Here is a 25,369-nt window from a genome sequence, read left to right as displayed (position 1 = left end):
AGTTGGTATATCCTAGTATCTGCCAAGTGCTTTTTGTGGCTTGCAGCACTCTTGTATGCACCATATCTGGGCAGCAACACTCACAACTATGCTTTTCTCCTTCTTCCCAGGATGCTCTATCCAAGGACCCCTGCACAGTATGGCACTAGACAGGATTGCTTTGGACCTAAAGGAGCTTCAGCTGTGCAGCCGCCAACTGACCAAGATGGGCCAAGAAAAGTTAGTGGCAGCGTGGCAGGCTACAGTGGGGATCACTACAGATGTGGTTGCACGCCAGCAAAAAGTCTTTTGCAAAAGCCTTTGAAAGGAGATGCTGAACAGGAAAAATTGGTCTTCCTACCACCAGATGCTGACAGAACCAACACTGGTGCCTCAGCTGGTTTTTGTGCTTCGTTTTTAACTTTACAAGGAAATGTGCAGCTCCACGTGTTGAAAGAGCTTCATTTTCCCTGGGATCCTTCTAATCGCTTCGCTCAGAAACTCCTCAAATTCAGGAGAAGGACAGAAAATAAATTTAGCCCAGGAATCCTGGAATAGTTTTGTTTTATTACAAGCTATAACTGATTTTGTTTGCAAGTGACTCCATCTTCTTGTTGGCACAGCTCTTAGAAGCTTCAATTGTGACAATAGGTTGGTCAGCTCCTGGTGAAAGCCATCGCAGGCCTTTCAGCTGGCTAGAGAAAGCACAAGGAGCATCATTCCTCAGCAGTACAAGACTTTTAGGGATGGGGAAACTCTACAGACTGTTCCTGCTGTTTAGTAATTCTCGGTTTCCTATGTAATAACTACCGCTAAGCTTCGTGATGTTACACTTCCCATCCATTTCCTCTGAATAGTAACCAAGTTGGTTACAAAAAAGTGACTGACTGAAAATGAGGTTTTGATCTGTGTTCTGTACAGTGACACAGAAAAGCTGTATATATGTGTGTAAACAGTACCAAATCATGCATTTTTCATAAAGTGTCTAATATAAGGTGGCAAATCTGTATTCTTGTAGCTGGGTTTTTTTTTTTAAACCTATAAAGGAAGTAGTCCTAATGTATGCAAGTCTGTTTATTAAGGACTAGAAGGTGAACTGCTTCTGACTGAACCTGTCTTCCATTTGTGGTTCTGGGATGCTGCATGGACCTTGTAAATAGTTTTGCCAGGCTGTTTAAGTTCAGGGAAGGGGGTGGAAGGAGGATACATATCAAGACTAGGGCTGCCAACTTTTTAGCAAAACTTAACTATTTGATGACACCTTACCAATGAACTCTAGGCGAGTTACACAAAAACCTATCAATAGACAAAAAATATATAATACAGTGGTACCTCGGAATCTGAACGCCCCAGAACTCGAACAACTTGGAATCCAAACTTATTTTTAAATTAAATTTTGCCCCGGAATCCGAATGCTGCTTTGGAATCTGAACGTACAGGAACTTCAAGCGTCGCTCAGCCCAAAGCTTCCCCTCTGAGGCAGCTTCCTGTTTCCGCCTGGGAGGGAAGCTTTGGGCTGAGCACCCCTTGCAGTTGCTGTTGACGATCTTGCTGCCTATGCCGGCCGGGGCCCGAGCTTGCTGCCTCTGTTAAATTTATTGGAAAATCTGAGTTTGTGGGACCAAGGAACGGATTAATCAAATTTCTATTATTTTCAATGGGAAAAATTGTCTTGGAACTCGAACGGGGTTCTGGAATGGATTAAGTTTGGATTCCAAGGTACCACTGTAAAATAGTCATGTAAACCATTCTGAGCTCACCTGGGAGAACGGTATAGAAAATTGAATAAATAAATACTGTACATAACAAAAACATACAAAATTTTAAATGATCATATTTCTTATTCTCACATCAAAAACCAAGAATGATTATTCTTAATGTTTAAGAACCTACCACTTGTCCTACACCCTGACCACCTCTTCCAATAGGCAGCTGAATAAACATTGACTGACTTGTGGCTTTTGGGCAACAGTAAAAGAACTGATTTCTGCTGGTAAAATGCTATTTCTTATAAGCCAAGACAAAGAAAACCCTCCGAAACAAAGCGAAATAAAAAGTAGGGGAGGAGCAATTTATTCCAACTCAAGGTTAAAAAGCAGTTTTATGAGTCTGACTTGATGCAGATCTGCGTTTCAGAATGGAGGTGTGTGTGGATAGTAGTGGACACAATCTCATGCAAATAATTCACTTAAGAACATAAGAATAGCCTTACTGGATCAGACCAATGGCCCATCAAGCCCAGTAGCCCGTTCTCACAGTGGCCAATCCAAATCTCTAGTACCTTGCCAAAACCCAAAGAGTAGCAACATTCCATGCTACTGGTCCAGGGCAAGCAGTGGCTTCCCCTGTATCTTTCTCAATAACAGACTATGGACTTTTCCTCCAGTAACTTGTCCAAACCTTTCTTAAAACCAGCTACGGCTATCTGCTCTTACCACATTCTTTGGCAATGCTTTCCAGAGCTTAACTACTCTGATTGAAAAAATATTTCCTCCTATTGGTTTTAAAAGTATTTCCCTGTAACTTCATCGAGTGTCCTCTAGTCTGTAATTTTTGATGGAGTGAAAAATCGATCCACTTGTACCCGTTCTACTCCACTCAGGATTTTGCAGACTTCAATCCTATCTCCCCTCAGCCATCTCTTTTCCAAGCTGAAGAGCCCTAATCGTTTTAGTCTTTCCTCATACGAAAGGAGTTCCATCCCCTTTACCATCTTGGTCGCTCTTCTTTAAACCTTTTCTAGCGCCACTATATCTTTCTTGAGAAAAGGAGACCAGAATTGAACGCAATACTCCAAATGAGGTTGCAACATGAAGCGATACTGGAGCATTATAACATTCTTAGTCTTGTTAACCATTCCTTTTTTAATAATTCCTAGCATCCTATTTGCTTTTTTGGCCTCCGCCACCACACATTGGGCGGAAGATTTCATCGTATTGTCTACAACGATACCCAGATCCTTTTCTTGGGCGCTAACCCCCTAGGTGGACCTTAGCATCTGGTAACTGTGATTCAGGTTATTCTTCCCAAGGTGCATCACTTTGCATTTGTCCACATTAAATTTCATTTGCCATTTGGTCACCCGGTCTTCCAGTTTCCTAAGGTCCAGACATTAGAGGCCTTGTCTGTTTTTCCAACATAGCTGTCCCTTTGGCTATGCTTTTTTGAAACCTGCAATTCAGTTGCAGCTCATCTTATTGTACTCAGTTGGTATATGCATTACCAAGGACACAGACATCTTATAAAGTATCTGCTTGTTAACCTTGAGTTGGAACTTTATTGGTCAGCCGCTACTTTCTTTTTTGCAAAATGCCATGTAAAGGGCTTTTATTATTGCCTGTTAAGTATTTACAATATTGTGAACTATGTTTATGTAAACAATCTACAGAAAAACATTTTGGTTAATTCTACACATTTTAACCCAATTTAACATGTCATCCAGAATTCTCCAAACTGCAGAGCCACAGACTCAAATAGGTGCAGGATCGTGAGAGCAGTTCCAGGCTCCTAAAACCCCAGAGGGCTCCACAGTCCCTGATCTCCCACCCCGGGAAGCACTGCACCTAGAAAGAAGGGATTAGCAAGCAAGTCATCTACATCAGAATTCCACAGATTAGAGCCAGCAGCGCAAGCATAGTGGCAGGATAAATCGAGGAGGTGTCCAAACGAGTAACGCCATTGAGAGGCACTGTGGAGGCAGATTGGGACTGTGTAGGGGAGAACACTGGATCTGAAATCCAGAGCACAAAAATTCTGAAAAGGTGTCCAGCTCCTGTGCCTGAGTCACTCTAAGATGACTAAAATTTGCATTTCTGTGGCTGCGAAGGGTCTGCAGCCTGACATAAGGAATTGCTAGCCGTAGCGAGTCCCAAAAGCCACAAAGGCTGCTCCGCCAGGCGAGCTGAGCATTTGGTCACCTGCTTCAGCAGGGGAGAGGCTAAGCTGGATGCTGCTTCCCCCAGCACAAAAATGCTCTAAAAGAGCTAAGTTTGCACTATCCTGGCAAGAATCCACATGAGGAGAGTCCAAGGACTCCATCCCAGCAGGTTTCTAGACAAAATTTGCAGTTTTGAAGAAGCAGAAAGCTTTAGAAAATCATTAAAAATCCAAGAAGGCAACCATCATAAAATTTGTGCCAAAATTGCAATATTTTTTTCACACTTTCTAAATTCTAAAAACGGTGATTTTAGGATTTTTCAGGAGGTAGAACATTCAGAAACACTCAAACCCCCACTTTTCAAACCTCTCCGTCCCCTTCCTTTCACAGGCTGTCAGCCTGTGTACTCACTGTGACCTGACAGAAGATCTGTGCTGTAGCCTGCTTTCAGCTCTCTCTCAGTAGCTGGATGAGAAAATTCACTGTCACAATCCTGAGAATGGTTCTGTTAAAGCTAATCTTTGGGCTGCCAGTCGAACTCCTAAGTCTGACTACACTGCCACCCTGCGGACCAATGGATGCACACTAGTACGGGTGAAGGTGCAATGATGCAGCCGGCACCCTGCGAGATACCACCAAGCCTCCTAAGGGCACCTAACAGCCTGTGTTTGACCCCTGATTTACAGTAGGTGAGATCACCTCAGGGATGACCATGAGCTCTAGAGAAAACTATGCATGCTGGCTAACAGGTACCCATTGAGCTAGGCCTTTCAGTTACAGCCTGAAGTCTGTGAATTTTCAAGCAGGCAGAGCTTCAAAACCGCTCCAAGCACTCAATTACCCAAAAAGAGGTTGGAATTACATCAAATTAAAATAATAAAATGGGGAGAGCAGACCAAACACTTCTGCAGGCACGCATGCAGAAGGAGAGAACTTGAAGGTGGAGCTAGAGCAGTGTATCGCAAACTGTGTGCCTCCTGAGATTTTTGGTGTGTTGCAACACTGATGAGGAGGACAGTTGTCCACACCAGCTGCCTGCCTACAGGATGTGCCTCTCGCAGTGGCCTACTGGTCTAGAAAGACTAAAGGAAAGTTCAGTACATTAGCAGGTAAGATCTAATTTCTTCCATAGAGTCCCTCCAGACTGGCAAAGGGTGATGGGAAGTAACCACAGCAATTACCCTGATGGATGGGACTGCTGCAGACCTGGCCTCCAATGCTCGTGTCTTGAAGGCCACATCTGGCCACGCCTGCATGTTGATACAATACTGACAGGCAAAGGTATGCATCAAGGACCGGACCACAACACTACCCTACAAGTGTGAAGAAGTGGAACTAGAGCATTCTCTGCTCAAGATGCTGCCTGACCTCTAGTGGAATGAATCTTCAGAAATAATGGAATCAGCTTCCCCTTGAGTAGAAAGATATAGCAGTGCTAGAAAAGGTTCAAAGAAGAGCGACCAAGATGGTAAAGGGGATGGAACTTCTCTCGTATGAGGAAAGACTAAAACGGTTAGGGCTCTTCAGCTTGGAAAAGAGTTGGCTGAGGGGAAATAGGATTGAAGTCTACAAAATCCTGAGTGGAGTAGACCGGGTGCAAGTGGATCGATTGTTCACTCCATCAAAAATTAGAAAGACTAGGGGATGCTTGTTGAAGTTACAGGAAATACTTTTAAAACCAATAGGAGGATATTTTTTTTCACTCAGAGAATAGTTAAGCTCTGAATGCATTGCCAGAGGATGTGGTATGAGCAGACAGCGTAGCTGATTTTAAGAAAGGTTTGGACAAGGTCCTGGAGGAAAAGTCCAAAGTCTGTTATTGAGAAAGACATGGGGGAAGCCACTGCTTGCCCTGGATCGGTAGCATGGAATATTGCAACACCTTAAGTTTTGGCCAGGTACTGTACTAGGAACCTGGATTGGCCACCGTGAGAATGGGCTACTGGGCTTCATGTACCATTGGTCTGACCCAGTAAGGCTATTCTTATGTTCTTAGATAAGCTGCAACCACTGCCTCCTTAAATCCACCTAGCAATACAGGCTTTGGAGCTACCTCAACTTTCCTATGACCACTGAAGAGCATAAAAAGGCAGTCACATTGATGAAATTATTAGTTTTCTTCAAATACATCTGCAAGGCTTGACAAACATCCAACTGACATCACAATCTGAGCTCTAGAATGTTGCTACTTAGGATTTGAAAGGGTTTGAGGCTTGTGCAGTTGAGGACGGAGCTTAGGCATTGGTGGAATGAGGCATTATGACATCACAATCTGAGCTCTAGAATGTTGCTACTTAGGATTTGAAAGTGTTTGAGGCTTGTGCAGGTGAGGACGGAGCTTAGGCATTGGTGGAATGAGGCATTATGACATCACAATCTGAGCTCTAGAATGTTGCTACTTAGGATTTTAAAGTGAGGCTTATGCAGGTGAGGGCGGAGCTTAGGCATTGCTGGAATGAGGCATTATGACATCACAATCTCAGCTCTAGAATGTTGCTAGTTTAGGATTTTAAAGTGTTTTTTGGCTTGTGCAGATGAGGACATTTTGCAGCAATGGAGCGAGAACGGGGGAAAATGTCTTTACAACAAGCAAGGTTCTTGTGCGCATGCGTCAGTAGCATTCCTCTCTTCCCCCCCCCCCTGCTTTTAGCTTTACTAGTGTGCATCAGTTGGCTTGGGGCTAGTTTTCTGCCGCTGCTCTCGGGCTTTTGTTAACCCTTGCCTCTCCCACCGGAGTTTTGAGCCCTGCGTTGCTCCAGCCTGTAGCTGTTAAGTGCTCTGTGCCCTGCCCTAAGTTGCAAGGTAGGTGAGGCTCTGCCCTCTTAAAGGGCCACTTGCAAGGAGTGAGGATCGCTTTGTCAAGCGGATCCCAACGAGTCGCCCTTGCCCACGATCGGGCAGCTCCGGGGCCAGAACGCGTTTCAGTCCCCCCCCCCCTCCGATGGGGATCAAGAAGCTGGCAGAGCTGATAAAGGAGGCAGCTCCGGAGGCCGTGCGTCGGGTCCCGCTGCAGGAGTACCGAGGTAAGAGAGAGGAGCGGCGCTGGGCGTAAGCTCAACGGAGCAGGCACTGCCTCTCAAAGGACAGCGCTGCAGAAGTGGGCAATGGGGTGCCTGCTGGACTACGATGCAGGAGGAGGCTTGACGGGGCTGTAGGGGGAAAGGGCTTTCTTGGCAGGGGGAGGAGCTTCACTTCGGGCTGAGGGAGCTTCCAGGCTAGAGGGGGCGGGGCCATAATGGTCAGATGCTGATGGCAGGGGGAGGAGTTTCGCCTCTAGGACAGGGGGCTTCCTGGCTAGAGGGGGCGTGGCCATAGTGGTCAAGTGCTGTTGGCAGGGGGAGGAGTTTCGCCTCTAGGGCTGAGGGGGCTTCCTGGCTAGAAGGGGCAGGGCCGTAGTCAGGTGCTCTTGGCAGGGAAAGGAGCTTCACTTCTAGTGCTGAGGGAGCTTCCTGGCTAGAGGGGGCGTGGCCATAGTGGTCAGGTGCTGTTGGCAGGGGGAGGAGCTTCACCTCGGGCTGAGGGAGCTTCCTGGCTAGAGGGGGCTTCCTGGCTAGAGGGAGTGGGCAGTAATGGTCAAATGCTGTTGGCAGGGGGTGGAGTTTCGCCTTTAGGGTTGAGGGGGCTTCCTGGCTAGAGGGGCCGGGGCGTAGTCAGGTGCTCTTGGCAGGAAAAGGAGCTTCACTTCTAGTGCTGAGGGAGCTTCCTGGCTAGAGGGGGTGGGGCTGTAATGGTCAGGTCCTGTTGGCAGGGGGAGGAGTTTCGCCTCTAGGGCTGAGGGGGCTTCCTGGCTAGAGGGGGCAAGGCCATAATGGTCAGGTGCTGTTGGCAGGGGGAGGAGCTTCACTTGAAGGGCTGAGTGATATTCCAGGCTAGAGGGGGCGGGGCCTTAGTTGTCAGTAGCAGTTGGCAGTGGGAGGAGTTTCGCCTCTAGGACTGAGGGGACTTCCAGTCTAGAAGGGGCAGGACCTTAGTAGTCAGCCAGTGTTGGCAAGTGCTTCTTTCCCTCCCTCCAACCCCCTTCCCCAGTGCTTCTCTCTCTCCCTCTTTCCAACCACACTTATGGGTTCTGCTCTGTCTCTCCCTCCAACCTCCCTCCTGCGGGTGCTTCTCTCCTCCAACCTAGGGTTACCAGATTGCCTCTTTTAAAAAAGAGGATACATACGAACTAGAATTTATTTTCTGGGGAGTAATATTTATTTATTCAATTGTCTATACCAGGGGTACCCACACATTTTGGGCTTGCCAGCTACTTTTAAAATGTCCAAGTCAAAATGATCTACCAACAATAAAATTTTAAAAAACAAAGCAGAGAAAATGTTAATTATCATTTATATTCTGGGGTTTTTTCAAAGAGATCAAAGCAGATGACTTTATGCAATGTCACCTCAGTAACAACTATACAAAAAGACAAATATACCCCCTCCCTTTTTACTAAACCGCAATAGTGGTTTTTAGCGCAGGGAGCTGCGCTGAATGCCCCGCGCTGCTCTCGATGCTCATAGGCTCCCTGAGCTAAAAAACGCTATTGTGGTTTAGTAAAAGGGGGCCATAGTGCAAAATATAGACAGCAAAGTCTCAAAACGGACACATTTTGATCACTAAATTGAAAGTAAAATCATTTTTCCTACCTTTGTTGTCTGGTGATTTCATGAGTCTCTGGTTGCAGTTTATTCTTCTGTAAATCCAATATTTATTCCCTTCTTTCAGCCTCCTGTATGCTTCCTCTCCCCCAGGCCTCATTCCCTCTGCCAAGTTTTTCTTCCTCTCTCCATGCCCCCTCCTCTTTCTTCTTTTCTCCTTAGAGAATCCCAAAGAGTAGCAGCATTCCAGAATCTCAAAGAATAAGCAAGATTCTGGAACTCCAAAGTGTAGCAACATTCCATTCGGAATCCCCAAAGAATAGCAAGATTCATAGAGAATCCCAAAGAGTAGCAGCCTTCCTTGCCACCAATCCAGCGCAAGCAGTGGCATCCATCATGTCTGTCTCAATGGACTTTTCCTCCAGGAACTTATCCAAACCTTTCTTAAAACCAGCTACTTTAACTGCTCTTACCACAACCTCTATCAAAGTGTTCCCTGAGTGAAAAAAATATTTCCTTCTATTGGTAACTTTGAGTTTCCCCAAGTCTTCCTCCGTTGCAGTGTTTCTAAAGCCTTTCTATTTATTCAACAAATTAAATACCAAACATATTTCTCCATAGGTGTCTTATTGTTAATTCAGTGCTATGTATGTGTATAAGTAAATGCTCTGCTTCCATTCAGACTTTTTCAGAATGCTTTTCACTGTAATGCCAACGTATTTGCTTCTCAGACTGCTGTTCAGAACAATACTTATCTTGTTATCTATTGGGTTTCATCTAGCTGCCTGGAATAAATTACCTTAATTTGTCCGTCAAGCCCCTTCCCTTCCCGTGTTTAAAAGCAGACTGAAAACCCACCTTTTTGATATAGCTTTCAATCGTTAACCCTACTCCTCTGCCCTCCAACCCAGCCCCCTTAACTGTATCCATGACATCCTGTTTGTCTGTCTTGGCTGTTTAGATTGTAAGCTCTTTGGAGCAAGGACTGTCTTCTTTGTGACTCTGGACAGTTGGGAGCACTACAGAAATAATTCATAGTAGTAGTAGTTACTGTCTTGGCTGAAAAACCTCTGGATGTACTGACGCCCAGATGCACAGAATTCACCAGATGCACCCACCAATGCCGCAATCACCTGATGCCATGAACCCTCTCCCTCAAATGTAAAAAAAAATAGCAGGAGGGATGCCCACTCCTTCTGACAAGACCGCCCCGCCCCCCCCCCCCCCCCCGACTTGGGAACACCGACACCCACAACCTCATATCTTTTAGCTGAAGATCTGGCAGAGGGGTGTCCATTCCCTCCAGCTGGCAGGCCCACCTCTTCAAAATGGCAGGCCTTCCCCTGTCTGGTGCATCCTGGGGGCACCTAAAACCCCTTCCAAAGGAGTGGCCTTAGGTTCCTCCCTGTACATCCCAGGATGCACCAGGAAGGTCCTAATTGGACCAGGTTCCTAAGATCACTCCTTAGGCCCCTCACAAGTGCCTAAGATCACTCCTTAGGCCCCTCCCAGTGCATCCCAGGATGCATTGGGAAGGGGAAGACCCACCATTTTGAAGAGGCGGTCTTGCCGGTAGGAGGGAGTAGGCATCCCTTCTGCCAATTTATTTTACAGTATGGGGATAGGGGAGGGGGGTCGGTTCTGTGGGGAGCCTGACAGCAGGAGGGAGTGGGCATCCCTCTTGCCAATTTTTTTAAAGTACAGGTGTAGTGGGGGGTCATGGGGGAGTCATAGCATCGGGGTAGGGGGGCAGGCAGTTCTGCAGTGGCAGGAGACAATGACACATAGCCCCTTAATACTCCTGCCAATTATTTTTTTAAAGTACGGGTGTAGGGGGGGGGGGTCAGTTCTGCGGGGAGCCCTTGGCAACAGGAGGGAGTAGGCATCCCTCCTGTTCTGTAATTTAAAGGTGGATGTGTGTGTGTGGGGGGGGGGTACGGGTGGCTGTGGCTGGAGACAGTGGGTTCGGGGGCCATCATTGAGGTGGGCACCTGCACAATTTTTTTTTTTTTTAATGGGGACAGATATTGTGTATGTCTTCTTGCCCTGAACAGCTGAGCGGCAGGGGGCTGCTTCGGGGCTTCCCCTTCCGGCGCTGCACATATGGCAGTCGCTTTTACAAAACTCATTTGCATGCAAAGTTGTTTGAACATCAATCGCCATTTTCAAATTGGACAATTTATCGGCCCCACAGCGACCCACAGGATTTTAACGACGAGGATCTTTTTGATGAATTCCTGCTGGGCCATTCTTGCATTTCAGTTCCTCAATGTAATTTCTTGGTGATCAGAATAAGAGATATAGTTGGTTTTGTATATTATCCTAAGTTAGTAGATCATGAGATCTTTGGGGTCTTCGCTGTGGTCTAAAGCAGATATTTCCCTTGGCTTTTGTCTCGTAGGCCGTATAATAGCTCTGGACACCTCCATTTTCATTTACCAGTTCCGCGCAAAGATGCCAGCTATCGTTAACAGCTACGGAGAGGACATCAGGTAGGGGGCATTAAGGGATAAAGACACAGTTGTGTTTTGCTCGGAGGCAGAGGCAACGTCTCCATCATCGATGAAAGAGCTGGAGCTTGGAGGTTACTTGAGGTCATCTCTCTTAACTTCCTCTGGGCCACGCCTCTTTCTCTAGACTTCCACAGTGACCTGAGCCCAGAAGTGGGAGCCAGCACGGGGCCAACGAGTCGCTCCCTGTTTCTCCTGTTTGAGCTTCCTGTTTAACTGGAAATTCATGCAATGTACTGGTGCCTGGGATCTCCCACTGACTTCCTGAGCATGTGCTGGCTCATGCTGCCTTCATGCCTTTGTCAAGTGGGGAGAGGATGACTTACTATGCTTACAACCTTTCATTTAGACTGGGTTTAGCCAGCCTGAATGAAAGGTTATTGTGCGGTCAATGCTTGACCAAAAGCCCCTTGCTAATAAGCTCAGCGGAATTAAAACGAGCTCGGTTAGCAGATTCCATGCAATGCCCCCTCTTGCCATCCGATTCAGTCCATAAATACAGCTAGTTAGTCCTCTTTTTTTTTATATCATTTTTATTAGGGAAGTAAAAGAAAACAATATAAGTCATCGAAACAATGCAGAATGTAGAGGCAAAAGAATCAACTACAACAATGGTGGCATCAAACAACACTAAACAAGCCCTACTGGATAAATATATATAATAATAATAATAACTTTATTCTTATATACCGCCAACAATCTTGCGACTTCTAGGCGGTTTACAATGAAGAGAAACTACAGACAGCGAATTACAGAGTATAGCATTGAACATCTAGTGATAGTAACAGGAGAGTTACAGGGTCTGTGTATTACACGGTTTCACAATGAGTAGCATTATACAGTCGATGGTATTCAGAGCATAAGTAGGAGAAGAGAAAGGAGATTGCGCTTTGAGTTACAAGACTGCGAAGGTGAAAAAGATAACATAAGATGTTGATGAGAAGTAAGTTGTTAAGTTGGTACATTTGAACGAAGGACGGGCACCAGTGGGAAAAACTGGTAACAATTAAAGATAGAAATTTTGGCAGAAGAGGGTAGACGGACTCCTTGGGATGGGAGGAGGCTCCGATTTTAGGGGAGAAGTCTGGTTAGGTTATAAATTTCTTAAACAATGTGGTTTTTAGTTCTTTCCTAAAGATACTATATGATTCTCTGGCGGCATCAGTGAAGTAGCCTGTCCAAGTTTGCAGTCTACCTGCTTGGAATTTGAATGTTCTATCAAAGAAGGTGCGATATCTACAGCCTATGATATTTGGGTAGGTAAAGAGGTTACGGTTTCTGGTAGGCCTAATCGAGGAGTGGAATTCGAAGTGAGGTAGTAGGTAGCTGGGGGCCAGTCCCCAGATTAGTTTATAGCAGAGGCAGGAGAATTTGAATAGAATTTGTGCTTCAATTGGTAACCAATGAAGGAGTTTGTAGAATGGACTAACACGATCGCTCTTCTTTAGTCCGAATATTAGACGGATGGCCGTATTTTGAACTATTCTCAGTTTTCTCACATTTTTTTTTAGATATTCCCAAGTAGACAATGTTACAGTAGTCCAGGGTGGATAAAATCAGTGACTGTACCAATATTCTGAAGGATAGCGGGTCGAAGTATTTTTTTATGGTTTTCAGTTTCCAAAGGATGAAGTAATTAAGTAATTAATATAGTGCAAAGGAAAGTAATTAAGAACCTAAGAATAGCCTTACTGGGTCAGATCAATGGTCCATGAAGCCCAGTAGCCCATTCTCACGGTGGCCTATCCAGGTCACTAGGACCTGGCCAAAACCCAAAGAGTAGCAACATTCCATACAGAATCTCAAAGAATAGCAAGATTCCGGAATCCCAGAGAGTAACAAGATTCTAGAATCCCCAGAGTAGCAACATTCCATGCTACCGATCCAGGGCAAGCAGTGGTTTCCCCCATGTCTTCCTCAATAAGAAGACTATGGACTTTTCCTCCAGGAACTTGTCCAAACCTTTCTTAAAACCAGCTACACTATCTGTTCTTACCACATCCTGTGGCTTAACTAATCTCTGAGTTACAAAATATTTCCTTCTATTGGTTTTAAAAGTATTTCCCTGTAACTTCATCAAGTGTCCCCTAGTCTTTGTAATTTTTGACAGGATGAAAAATCGATCCACTTGTACCCGTTCTACTCCACTCAGGATTTTGTAGACTTCAATCCTATCTCCCCTCAGCCGTCTCTTTTCCAAGCTGAAGAGCCCTAACCATTTTACTCTTTCCTCATATGAGAGGAGTTCCATCCCCTTTACCATCTTGGTCGCTTCTTCTTTGAACCTTTTCTAGCGCCACTATATCTTTCTTGAGATAAGGAGACCAGAATTGAACGCAATACTCCAGGTGAGGTCGCACCATGGAACGATACAGGGGCTTTATAACATTCTTAGTCTTGTTAACCATCCCTTTTTAATAATTAAATCTCAACGGTGTATCCAACCGATTGAGGAACATAAAATGCAGAGACTCCACCCTGGAAGATAGAGCCCACTCCCCAATCTCCCTCATTTTTCTTTTTCACCATCCAAACACCCCTCCCCCCCAAGCCACCACTGACACCGCCCAGAAGGATCAACACTCACACACCAGCCATTCTCACACCGTACAAACTACAAAATCATTCCCTCCCCCTCCCCCTTCCTAATCCTATGCAAGAGGGTTTTATAAGTCAAAATATTAGGATTCACAGCATGTCTATAATAACAAGTTGAACGCTCTGTCATTGGATGGAGCCAGCTCTCTAAAGGTATGTCCCCCCTCCTGTGTCCAGTATTGCAGTAGGGTCTCCAGGACCACTAAGAAGGTCTTGTATATGAAGCACTGCTGTGCAATGGTCAGTCCCTGCACTTTCTGATCCCCCAATAACAGTGTTCTATAATCCCACTCCAACTGTAACTTCGTTATTATAAGCAGTCTGACTCCAAGCATGGGTTCTGTTATTCGTAAGTGGTTTTTATGACTTTTAGCTACAGTCAACTCATAGGACTGTCACACACTTACTTTGTGCTTTATCAGATATTTTCCCTGTGTGTGGCGCAGCCTCGGCACCCTGGGTTGTGGGTTCAAAACCCACGCTGGCTCCTTGTGACCCTGGGCAAGTCACTTAATCCCCCCATTGCCCCAGGGACATTAGGTAGATTGTGAACCCGCTGGGACAGACAGGGACAAATGCTTGAGTACCTGAATAAATTAATGTAAATATTCTGAGCTCCCTTGGGAGAACGGTATAGAAAAGTGAATGAATATATAAATATTCTGCATGCTGAGTCCAAATTTCTGAAGCATTTCTATCATTCAACTTCATCTTTTTATATACAGTCGACTCCGCTTAAGTGCACGGCCTTCGGGCCGGGTCGCCACGTGCGCTTAAACGGAGTGTGCGCTTTATAGGAGTGGGGGGAGGCTGTAGTTAAGATGGCTCAGTTTAAATATGGCGCATGGGCTGCTGGAACCTAAAGTACAGGAAAGCTATGCCCTACAGCTTGAGTGGAAGCGGAGCGCTCACTTTCCCAGCTGCCCCAGCGCTCACTTTCCCAGCTGCCCCAGCGTTCACTTTCCCAGCTGCCCCAGTGTTCACTTTCCCAGCTAACCCAGTGTTCACTTTCCCAGCTAACCCAGTGTTCACTTTCCCAGCTGCCCCAGCGTTCACTTTCCCAGCTGCCCCAGTGCTCACTTTCCCAGCAGCCCCAGCGCTCACTTTCCCAGCTGCCCCAGTGCTCACTTTCCCAGCTGCCCCAGTGCTCACTTTCCCAGCTGCCCCAGCGCTCACTTTCCCAGCTGCCCCAGCGTTCACTTTCCCAGCTGCCCCAGTGTTCACTTTCCCAGCTAACCCAGTGTTCACTTTCCCAGCTAACCCAGTGTTCACTTTCCCAGCTGCCCCAGCGTTCACTTTCCCAGCTGCCCCAGTGCTCACTTTCCCAGCAGCCCCAGCGCTCACTTTCCCAGCTGCCCCAGTGCTCACTTTCCCAGCTGCCCCAGTGCTCACTTTCCCAGCTGCCCCAGCGCTCACTTTCCCAGCTGCCCCAGCGTTCACTTTCCCAGCTGCCCCAGTGTTCACTTTCCCAGCTAACCCAGTGTTCACTTTCCCAGCTAACCCAGTGTTCACTTTCCCAGCTGCCCCAGCGCTCACTTTCCCAGCTGCCCCAGCACTCACTTTCCCAGCTGTCCCAGCGCTGTGCGAAGCCTAGCCATTGTGGCCAATTTGTTCTGCCAACTGGCTTTCCTCCCAGTCAGAACGTGATTGCATTTAACCAGAGTAAAGGTAATGTGAAAGAACAGAGGATGGACCTATGACATATGTGTAGATGGGCTGGAGAGAGCTTTGACGGAGACTTCAGTGGTTGGAACTTAAGCACAGTACTGGACAGAGTTTTGGATTCTTGCCCAGAAATAGTTAAGAAGAAGGAAAAAAAAATTGAAATTGAATCAGGTTGGGCAGACTGGATGGACCATTTGGGTCTTTAACTGCCGTCATCTACTATGTTACTATCAGTGTGCATAAGCGGATTGTGTGTTTATCCGAATTGCAAATATACAGAGTTTACGTCCATTGAGTTTAATGTAAAAAAAAAAAAAAAACGGGACCGTGGTGGTGGGTTGTGGATAACCGGAGCGTGCGCTTAACCGACGTGCACTGAGGTGGAGTCGACTGTATACATATTAATAATAATAACAGTTTGTATACCGCAGGACCGTGAAGTTCTATGCGGTTTACAATGATTAAAAGGTACCACAGATGGAGTGGAATCAACAAAGTTCAGAGCTAGTGATTAACAGTTCTAAAGATCATTTGTTGAGGACTAAGATTGTGTAGGTCAGTTGCCTATATTAGTGTCTTTCAGGTTCCCAGATAAGGAGTGTCTCCTACATATATCCTGCTTAATACAATTATTGTCATCAACACAAGGTTTAACCAACACGTGTGTTTTTGTATTTCCGGGTAGAGCTTTGGATTCTCGCCCAGAAATAGCTAAGAAAAAAATTTTAAAAATTGAAATTGAATCAGGTTGGGCAGACTGGATGGACCAATTCGGGTCTTTATCTGCTAAAGTAGGCGTGTTATTTTAGCCAGAAAAACTACCTCCCGAAGCAGAGAGGTGTATTATGAGTGTTTGATCCTTTGGCAATTTTTAATGTGAAAAAATGTATGTATTTCCCCCTTTTGAAAGTTGATGCAAAGCACATGGGTAAAAAATGCCCACAGACTTTGCATCTTTTGTCCCCCCCCCCCCCCACACACACACACAAGCAAAACCTACAATTTTATGGAAAATAATAGGAACTAGTTTAGCTTAGAAGTAAAAAAAAAAAAAAAAAATTCTATACGATCCAGACTGGCTTAGTATTTGTTAACAAGGCCATAGAAAAAGTTTGCCAGACTGGAGGAATTCTTGAGCCCAACGAGGTTGATATTCAACAGCAGGCCACGTCTGGCCACTGGCATTGGCTGTTCAGGCCTGTGCGGCTAACTAACATTTAGGTGGAAGTGGCCCAGTGGTTAGAGCTGCTGCCTGAGGTTGTGAGTTCAATCCCAGTCTGCTCCCTGTGACTCTGCACAAGTTCTCCCTCTATTGAATAACACATTAATCAATTCTTAGAACCTTTCCTATCATACATACTCTGATTCCTATATAAACATTTTCCACACTATCCAATAAACTTCTTATGTCATTATTAGGTAACTTCCAATCTGTAAACCGTATATTCTGTTATCACTTGATTCCCTTGATATGTAATTCTCAAAATTGAATCCTCTACCATACCATGTAATGTACACGAATCACTGTTATGTAATTTATCTAGATAATCTTTATTACACAATTCTTTTGGTAATTCCTATAATTCGTATTCCGCCTTGAACAATATATAATGTATAATGTACTCGAAATTAATTTTCCTATGAACTGTTTTCCTACCTTCTTCTACTCTATGTTTATAACCTAACTAATTTATTTTTCTCAAGTACTTTAGCAAGAATGTGAGCCTTTGGGACAGTCAGGGAACTCTAAGTACTTTCTCTTCATCTTAATTAATCTTACTTATTGCATTTCTTCTGTTTCTACTGTAAACCGTTTAGAACTTCACGGTACAGCGGTATATAAGAAATAAAATTATTATTATTATTATTATTAATCCTCCATTGCCCCAAGAACCACAATTAGATTAGATTTATTTCATTTGATATACTGTTTGCTCATAAGTGTTAAGCAGTTCACAATACTAATACAATATAATTTATTTATTCAATTTTCTATACTGTTTTCCCAGAGGAGCTCAGAACGGTTTACTCGGGTTCTCAAGCATTTTTCCCTCTCTGTCCTGGTGGGCTCACAATCTATCTAATGTACCTGGGGCAATTGGGGGGATTAAGTGACTTGCCCAGGGTCACAGGGAGCAGCGTGGGATTTGAACCCACAACCTCGGGGTGCCGAGGCTGTAGCTTTAACCACTGCACCACTCTAGAAATCAAAATGTAACAAGAGTGATTTTCGGTCTGAAAAAAATGGGAGCGTGTTACTCCTTATTACCAAAAATTACACCGGCCACCGATTGAGGCTAGAGTTTTATTCAAGTTACCTCGTTTTCCATTTCTCTTTAAATCACTCCAATAAGTCCACACCTAGAGTCCAGTTATGCACATATCCTACTGTCAAATCGTGTCGTTTGAAGAGATTTCTCGAGAGAACTCTCTCTTTCCAGGCAGCCAAAAATGAACGCCTGGTTTGGCTAAATCATGCCAGGAGTCTCATCCTATTATTTTTTTTTTTTAGAAAACTATTAAAGCCACAACTATTTGACAGATTCGTTACCCACGCTTCTTAATGCTTTTTTTTTTGAAGAATATATTTTATTAAATTTTCAGAAATAATCAAAATACTCAAATATACATGGTATACAACAGAAGAAGTGGATACCAGAACATATCCCAAATTCACCTTATATCTGAGCCTCCCCCCCCACCACACTCCCACTCCCAATCCCACAGCCTAAACAAGAACTAAAAACAGAGATCCATTCCAGTGCAATCCCAAAAAAGACTCATACATTCAACAAATGGCTACGAGCTCTAGGTGTTAAAGTGTCCCAAAATGGTGACCAACAAAGACAGAATAACCGGCCCAAGGCGGAGTCCAATGATGAAAAACATAATCTCTCCATGGATGCTTGGTGTATCATCAGAGTGCGCCAACGGGAGAGCGTCGGCGAACCAGAGGAGATCCAGCTGAGCAAAATTTCCAAATGCTTATAACACGTATTGTGTACATTCTAGGAATTGATGCATCTTTTTGAACTGTAAAATTTCGCTGGATGTTCAGCCTTATCTGCTGTGAACCGCCTAGAACCATTCGTGATATGGTGGTATATAAGAATAAATTATTATTATATGAGGGAGAGCTTGGGGAAAACCATTCCTTCAAGGCAAAAACTCCTTTTTATTATGACCACACTTCTTTCTTATGCAGTAGGATTTGATTCTGTCTTTTTTTTTTCAGCTACCTTCAAGGACTCTTTTATCGAACAGCTCATCTCCTGGAAAATGGAATTAAGCCTGTCTATGTCTTCGAAGGACACCCTCCTAACTTAAAACAGCCACTGGTTAGTGCCACAATGAAGTTGGGGTTTGTTTGTTTTTTTTTCGATTTCTAGACCGCATGACCTTGCAGTTCTATGTGGTTTACAAAAGGCTAAGGGCCTGTTTTACAAAGCCACGATAGCAGCTGCAGCGCGGTAACGGCCCCAAAGCCCATAGAGATTTAAAGGGCTTCGGGGCTGTTGCCACGTGGCTTTGTAAAACAGGCCCTAAAAGAAATGATTAAGAAATTAAGATGAAAATTAGTTGCCTGAAAGCTTAAGAAAACAAGTTTTCAAGTGTCTCCTAAACTTTAAAAAAGAAGACGTATGAGGAGAGACTGGATGCCCTGAATATGTATACCCTAGAGGAAAGGAGAGACAGGGGAGATATGATTCAGACGTTCAAATACTTAAAGGGTATTAACGTAGAACAAAATCTTTTCCAGAGAAAGGAAAATGGTAAAATCAGAGGACATAATTTGAGGTTGAGGGGTGGTAGATTCAGGGGCAATGTTAGGAAATTCTACTTTACGGAGAGGGTGGTGGATGCCTGGAATGCGCTCCCGAGAGAGGTGGTGGAGAGTAAAACTGTGACTGAGTTCAAAGAAGCGTGGGATGAACACAGAAGATTTAGAATCAGAAAATAATATTAAAGATTGAACTAGGCCAGTTACTGGGCAGACTTGTACGATCTGTGTCTGTGCATGGCCGTTTGGAGGAGGATGGGCAGGGGAGGGCTTCAATGGCTGGGAGGGTGTAGATGGGCTGGAGTAAGTCTTAACAGAGAATTCGGCAGTTGGAACCCAAGCACAGTACCGGGTAAAGCTTTGGATTCTCGCCCAGAAAAGAAGAAAAAAAAAAAAATTTAAATTGAATCAGGTTGGGCAGACTGGATGGACCATTCGGGTCTTTATCTGCCGTCATCTACTATGTTACTATGTTATAAAATTAAACAGTGAACGACTGCTTAAACTCCTTATCCCAGAAAGCAGCCTGGTACGAAGCCATACGTTCATGATACCTTTTAAACTTGCAACCCTTCACCAATGGATAAACAATTAAAGCATGGGTTTGAAGAGAATATTTTTGAGTGAAAATAGATCAGGGCCATCAGGGCTTTCTAATAAAACATAGTAACATAGTAGATGACAGCAGATAAAGATCCAAATGGTCCATCCAGTCTGCTCAACCTGATTCAATTTTTTTAAAATTTTTTTCTTAGCTTTTTCTGGGCAAGAATCCAAAGCTCTACCCGGTACTGTGCTTGGGTTCCTACTGCCAAAATCTCCGTTAAAACCTACTCCAGCCCATCTACACCCTTCCAGCCACTGAAGCCCTCCCCAGCAAATCCCCAAACGGCCATACACAGACACAGACCGTGCAAGTCTGCCCAGTACTGGCCTTAGTTCAATATTTAATATTATTTTCTGATTCTAGATCCTCTGTGTTCAGCGCACCTAGCAACCTAGCTGGAAAACAATGCATGCCTCAACCGGTAACCAATGTAATTCCCGAAACACAAGAATTGCCGCTGCTGGGTCAGACCAGTGGTCCATCGTGCCCAGCAGTCCGCTCCCACGGTGGCCCTTAGGTCAAAGACTAGCACCCTAACTGAGTCTAGCCTTACCTGTGTATGTTCTGATTCAGCAGGAACTTGTCCAACTTTGTCTTGAATCCCTGGAGGGTATTTTCCCCTATAACAGACTCCGGAAGAGCGTTCTAGTTTTCTACCACTCTGGGTGAAGAAGAACTTCCTTACGTTTGTACGGAATTTATCCCCTTTCAACTTTAGAGAGTGCCCTCTCGTTCTCTCTACCTTGGAGAGGGTGAACAACCTGTCTTTATCTACTAAGTCTATTCCCTTCAGTATTTTTAATGTTTCGATCATGTCCCCTCTCAGTCTCCTCTTTTCAAGGGAGAAGAGGCCCAGTTTCTCTAATCTCTCACTGTACGGGAACTCCTACAGCCCCTTAACAATTTTAGTCACTCTTCTGTGGACCCTTTCAAGTAGTACCGTGTCCTTCTTCATGTACGCAGACCAATGGACCAGGTGGAGGCGTGATTTAACTTGTTCAGGCCGAAATAAGTCTAGTTGCGGTGTTCTGTATAATTCGCTAGGCAGGAGGAACAGGATAAAGGACAGGAGAGAGATGTGGGGCATGTGGTTAGATGGTAGAAGACCTGATGAGTTGGAGCAGTACATCAAGTCCAGAGAAGAGTGACAAAAATGGTTAAGGGACTGGAGGAGTTGCCGTACAATGTGAGGCTAGAGAAACTGGGCCTCTTATCCTTTGAAAAGAGGAGACTGAGAGGGGACATGATCGAAACATTCAAGATATTGAAGGGAATGGACTTAGTAGATAAAGACAGGGTGTTCACCCTCTCCAAGGTAAGGAGAACGAGAGGGCACTCTCTAAAGTTAAAAGGGTTAGATTCCGTACGAACGTAAGGAAGTTCTTCTTTACCCAGAGGGTGGTAGAAAGCTGGAATGCTCTTCCGGAGTCTGTTATGGGGAAACACCCTCCAGGGTTTTGTGACAGTGATCTGGCTAGTCCTGCTGAATCCAAGGGGAAAGTCCCTGTAAGCCCCAGTAAAAACTCAGGGACCAGGTCTAGGAAACATCCTGAGCGAAGTGAGAATCCTGTGAAAAGCTTTAGGAAGATGCCTGTCCCTTTAAGAGCATCCAAAGCTTAGGCTGTTACTGAAAGGACAGGGCCCTTTAAGAATTTGGCTAACCCTGCTAGGAGGGGGTGTGGCTTGTTGCCGAGGCTCCCTTTTACAGAGCTTTCCTCCTCAGATAGAGGAGAGGCAGCTGGGACAGGAAGCTGAAGAGAAGCTGGGAAGGAAGCCAGTCCTTCCAATTGAACCATGGCCAGCACAAGAAAGTTTCCCTGAAGATTGAGAAATGGAGGGACCAGAAGTCCAGCTTGAGGAACAAGACATGGAATGCCAGGTGGACTATGACCTGCCTAACTGGGAGGAACACTTGATGGAGTGTGAGTAGGCTATTAAGCCCAGAAGTTTTCCTTGTTTTTTTGAACTTTTGAATTTATGGTTTGGAGCAGTTTGTGCACTGCTCTGACTTGTGCTGGGAGCTGCAGAAGTTACACCAGAGCTTGTCTATTGGGAGAGCGGCAACACCTGTGGTGAACAGGCTCCTCTTCTCCCAACCTGTTGGGGATTTGGCTCTACCCAACAGGGACACAGTCAGAGCCAGAGCCAGAGAGAACATTTTCCAAGAAAGTGGTGCTTGGTGCTTGGACTGTTTTGTTAAGCCATGAGTTTGGCCAGAAAACTAAATTAAGGATTTTTGTATTGATAGCCAGGACTAACTCTGAAAGCACGGTTTGTGCTGGAGCGGGACTTATTTGCTTCCTTAAAAAGGAGTGAAGCAAAATTCTTGAAAGTTTGTTTTTCCACTGGTGCCAAAATTCTGACATATTTTTGTTGTTTGAAACTTTTGGATGTTTCATTAAAGTGTTCTTGTTTGAACAACCTGGACCTTTTTTGTGTACAATTTTTGGGAGACAATAAAAACCTGTGTTCCACTATCTTTATTTTAAACTCAGGACTAGGATTCAGCGAAGCCATTTGGCCTAGCCAGGATCCTTGTCCCACAGTTTCAAGACAAAGTTGGACAAGTTCTTGCTGAATGAGAACTTATGTCGGTAGGGCTGGTCTCAGGGCACTGGTCTTTGTCCTCGGGGCCACGCGAGAGCAGACTGCTGGGCACGATGGACCACTGGTCTGACCCAGCAGCGCCAGTTCTTATGTTCTTAACTTATTAAACTTAAACAGGAACAAAGCAGGGACTCAAGACCACAAAGTTGCATGGGGACAGCAATTTACCCATCCCCACCTTTACTCACTAAGATCCATTCTGTTCCCACAATTAATCTCCTCTGAACCCATCCGTATCCAGGAAAAATGTTTGAGTACCTGAATAAAAATTCATGTTAAACTGTTCTGAGCTCCACAGGGAGAAAGGTATAGAATAGAGAATGACACGGTGAGAAAATTCATCACCGTTCCCGTCCCCGTGGATAACCGCGGGAAATAATCCCATGTCATTTTCTAGTGTCTATTTCAACCTCGGTCCTTCTACGCCAGCATTCTTCAAAGCAAAGCTTGCGGGTCAGTGGTTGTGGCCATTCATACTCTGATTCTTATGTGAGCCAAGGATAATGAAGCCATTGTGACATCACTGATGTGATTGGCTCTTAGGCACTGGTGGAATGAGGCATTATGACATCACAATATCTGCTCTGGATACCAGAGAATGTCATTCTGTAGTGTCTGTTTCAACCTCAGTCCTTCTACACCAGCATTCTTCAAAGCAAAGCTTGTGGGTCAGTGGTTGTGGCCATTCATACTCTGATTCTTCCCTCTCTCCTTAAAGAATGACATGAAGATGGTTTCCCGCGGTTATCCGCGGGGACGGGAACGGTGATGAATTTTCTCACCGTGTCATTCTCTAGTATAGAAGAATGAATGAATGAACGAATGGATGGGAGTGTGTGGTGCAGTGGTTAGATCTACAGCCTTGGCACCCTGAGGTTGTGGGTTCGAATCCTGCACTGCTCCTTTTGATCCTGGGGAAGTCACTTAATCCCCATTGCCCCAGGTACATTAGAGAGATTGTGAGCCCACCAGGACAGACGGAGGAGAATGCTTGAATAATTTTGTAATCCACATAGAATCCTCCCAACTCCAACAGCCTCCAGTGGTTTTTTTTTCTTAAATGGTATTCACTATTCAATCTGTGAGCGTTCCAGGCTTCTGTCTGGTGTTCCAGCTGCCTCTTTGGGCATTCCAAGCCTCATTGCGGCGCTCCAGCTGTCTCTCTCGTCATGTTTCAAGACTCATTCTGGTGCTCCAGTTGCCTCTCTTGAGTGTATTCCACTCCTGCGGGAATCCTATGGCATCTTCTTCCATACCAGCAGGAGTCCTGCAGTTTCCATGGGATTCCTGCAATTCCCATTCCTGTGCAGCTCTACTCAAGACAGATGTCGTACATGGAGGAAGAGCATACATGAAAGAACAGGGACACAGGGCAGAGAAAATGAATTGGGAGGGGAGAATGAGAAATGGAGCGCAGTGACAAGACAGTTGGAGATATGTGGTGGGGAGAGGAGAGATGGCAATTTTTGAACTGCCCACTTGGGTGCAGAGGTTGCCACATTTTCAAAGTGAACGGTTTGAAAATTAGGAACACAAGAATAGCCTTACTGGGTCAGACCAATGGTCCACCAAGCCCAGTAGCCCACTCTCACGGTGGCCAATCCAGGTTCCTAGTACCTGGCCAAAACCCTAGGGGTAACAACATTCCATACAGAATCTCAAAGAATAGCAAGATTCCGGAATCCCAGAGAGTAACAAGATTCTAGAATCCCCAGAGAGTAGCAACACTCCATACAGAATCTCAAAGAATAGCAAGATTCCGGAATCCCAGAGAGTAACAAGATTCTAGAATCCCAAAGAGAGCAACATTCCATACAGAATCTCAAAGAATGGCAAGATTCCGGAATCCCAGAGAGTAACAAGATTCTAGAATCCCAAAGAGAGCAACATTCCATACAGAATCTCAAAGAATAGCAAGATTCCGGAATCCCAGAGAGTAACAAGATTCTAGAATCCCCAGAGAGTAGCAACATTCCATACAGAATCTCAAAGAATAGCAAGATTCCGGAATCCCAGAGAGTAACAAGATTCTAGAATCCCAAAGAGAGCAACATTCCATACAGAATCTCAAAGAATAGCAAGATTCCGGAATCCCAGAGAGTAACAAGATTCTAGAATCCCAAAGAGAGCAACATTCCATACAGAATCTCAAAGAATAGCAAGATTCCGGAATCCCAGAGAGTAACAAGATTCTAGAATCCCCAGAGAGTAGCAACATTCCATGCTACCCATCCATGGCAAGCAGTGGCTTCCCCCATGTAACATACATATAGTAACATAGTAACTTTTCCTCCAGGAACTTGTCCAAACCCTTCTTAAAACCAGCTATGCTATCCGCTCTCAGGAAAACTCCCCACACACATTTACATCTGATAATTTGTGCAGGTAGATTGTTTGAGAAAAAAATACAAGAATTAATAAGCATAAGCAAGATGCGTACTTTTGAAAATTCAAGCTCCTTCCCTAATCTTCCCCTGAAACGCTTCTTAAGTTGGCTCTTCCCTCAAGCACCAGTTTTCTTCATCCCCTCAGGTTTTCTTCCTGCTCTAGTGAATAGGTTAAAATATATGGCAAAATCATTTTTATTGGCAGGAGTACAATCACATTTCTTTGCATTTCTCCAACCCAACCTTTCCCACCCTTAAGGATCTCAATATCAAGAACTGAGATGAGCGGAAACACTAACTCATTAACCTAGTTACAAGTGGAACAGATATTATTGCATGCGTGAGGGAAGAGAATCCTGAAAGGTCCTTCACTGCATCCGTTCCAGCTTTAACAGAGTCAACATTGCAAACGCCCCCATGAAATATTCAGCTCTTTCTTAAGAAATGTTCACGTATCGATGTCAAATCTTTTTTTTAAAGTTATCTCTGGAAAAGAAAGTGATGTAATTGCAGGTTAACAACAAAAACTTTCCTTGATTTACTCATGAAACAAAAGATAGCCACCAAAATGTCGGGGTGCATATTTCTGACTGACGGGGGTCCTTTTCTTACAGTTGGCCCGGCGTGCGGCAGCAACAGGAAACGAGAGGAGGTCTGCGGGTGCAGGTAAGATGTGGATGCGGCTCTTCCAGAGGGCTGTTGATCTTAGGGAGGTGCTGTATGAAACGCGGAAATGGTTGAGGTTTTTTCATCCTTCGCTGCCACTGACCGATAACTT

General features: G+C 44.9%; 2 protein-coding genes across 4 annotated transcripts in view; both read left to right on the top strand.

Moving 5' to 3' along the window:
- TONSL (tonsoku like, DNA repair protein) overlaps positions 1-996 on the top strand; it is a 176,383-nt gene extending 175,387 nt beyond the window's left edge. For both annotated transcript variants that reach the window (XM_033933925.1, XM_033933924.1), the window contains exon 26: positions 111-996. In XM_033933925.1, coding sequence (XP_033789816.1) covers positions 111-304 — 194 coding nt within the window. In that variant the 3' untranslated portion in view covers positions 305-996. The remainder of the gene's footprint in view (positions 1-110) is intronic.
- A 5,508-nt stretch (positions 997-6,504) lies between these two features.
- The window catches only part of LOC117355054 (probable flap endonuclease 1 homolog), a 44,823-nt gene continuing 25,958 nt past the window's right edge, over positions 6,505-25,369 (top strand). The window contains exons 1-4 of one of the 2 annotated variants that reach the window (XM_033933017.1): positions 6,505-6,879; positions 10,838-10,928; positions 18,445-18,547; positions 25,206-25,257. In XM_033933017.1, coding sequence (XP_033788908.1) covers positions 6,798-6,879; positions 10,838-10,928; positions 18,445-18,547; positions 25,206-25,257 — 328 coding nt within the window. In that variant the 5' untranslated portion in view covers positions 6,505-6,797. The remainder of the gene's footprint in view (positions 6,880-10,837; positions 10,929-18,444; positions 18,548-25,205; positions 25,258-25,369) is intronic. The other variant, XM_033933018.1, reaches the window with a different exon arrangement.

This window comes from Geotrypetes seraphini, chromosome 2 (assembly GCF_902459505.1).
Source record: "Geotrypetes seraphini chromosome 2, aGeoSer1.1, whole genome shotgun sequence".
Lineage (NCBI taxonomy): Eukaryota > Metazoa > Chordata > Amphibia > Gymnophiona > Dermophiidae > Geotrypetes > Geotrypetes seraphini.
Note: the sequence above shows the minus strand (reverse complement) of the source record. Positions and strands in the feature narration are given on the sequence as shown.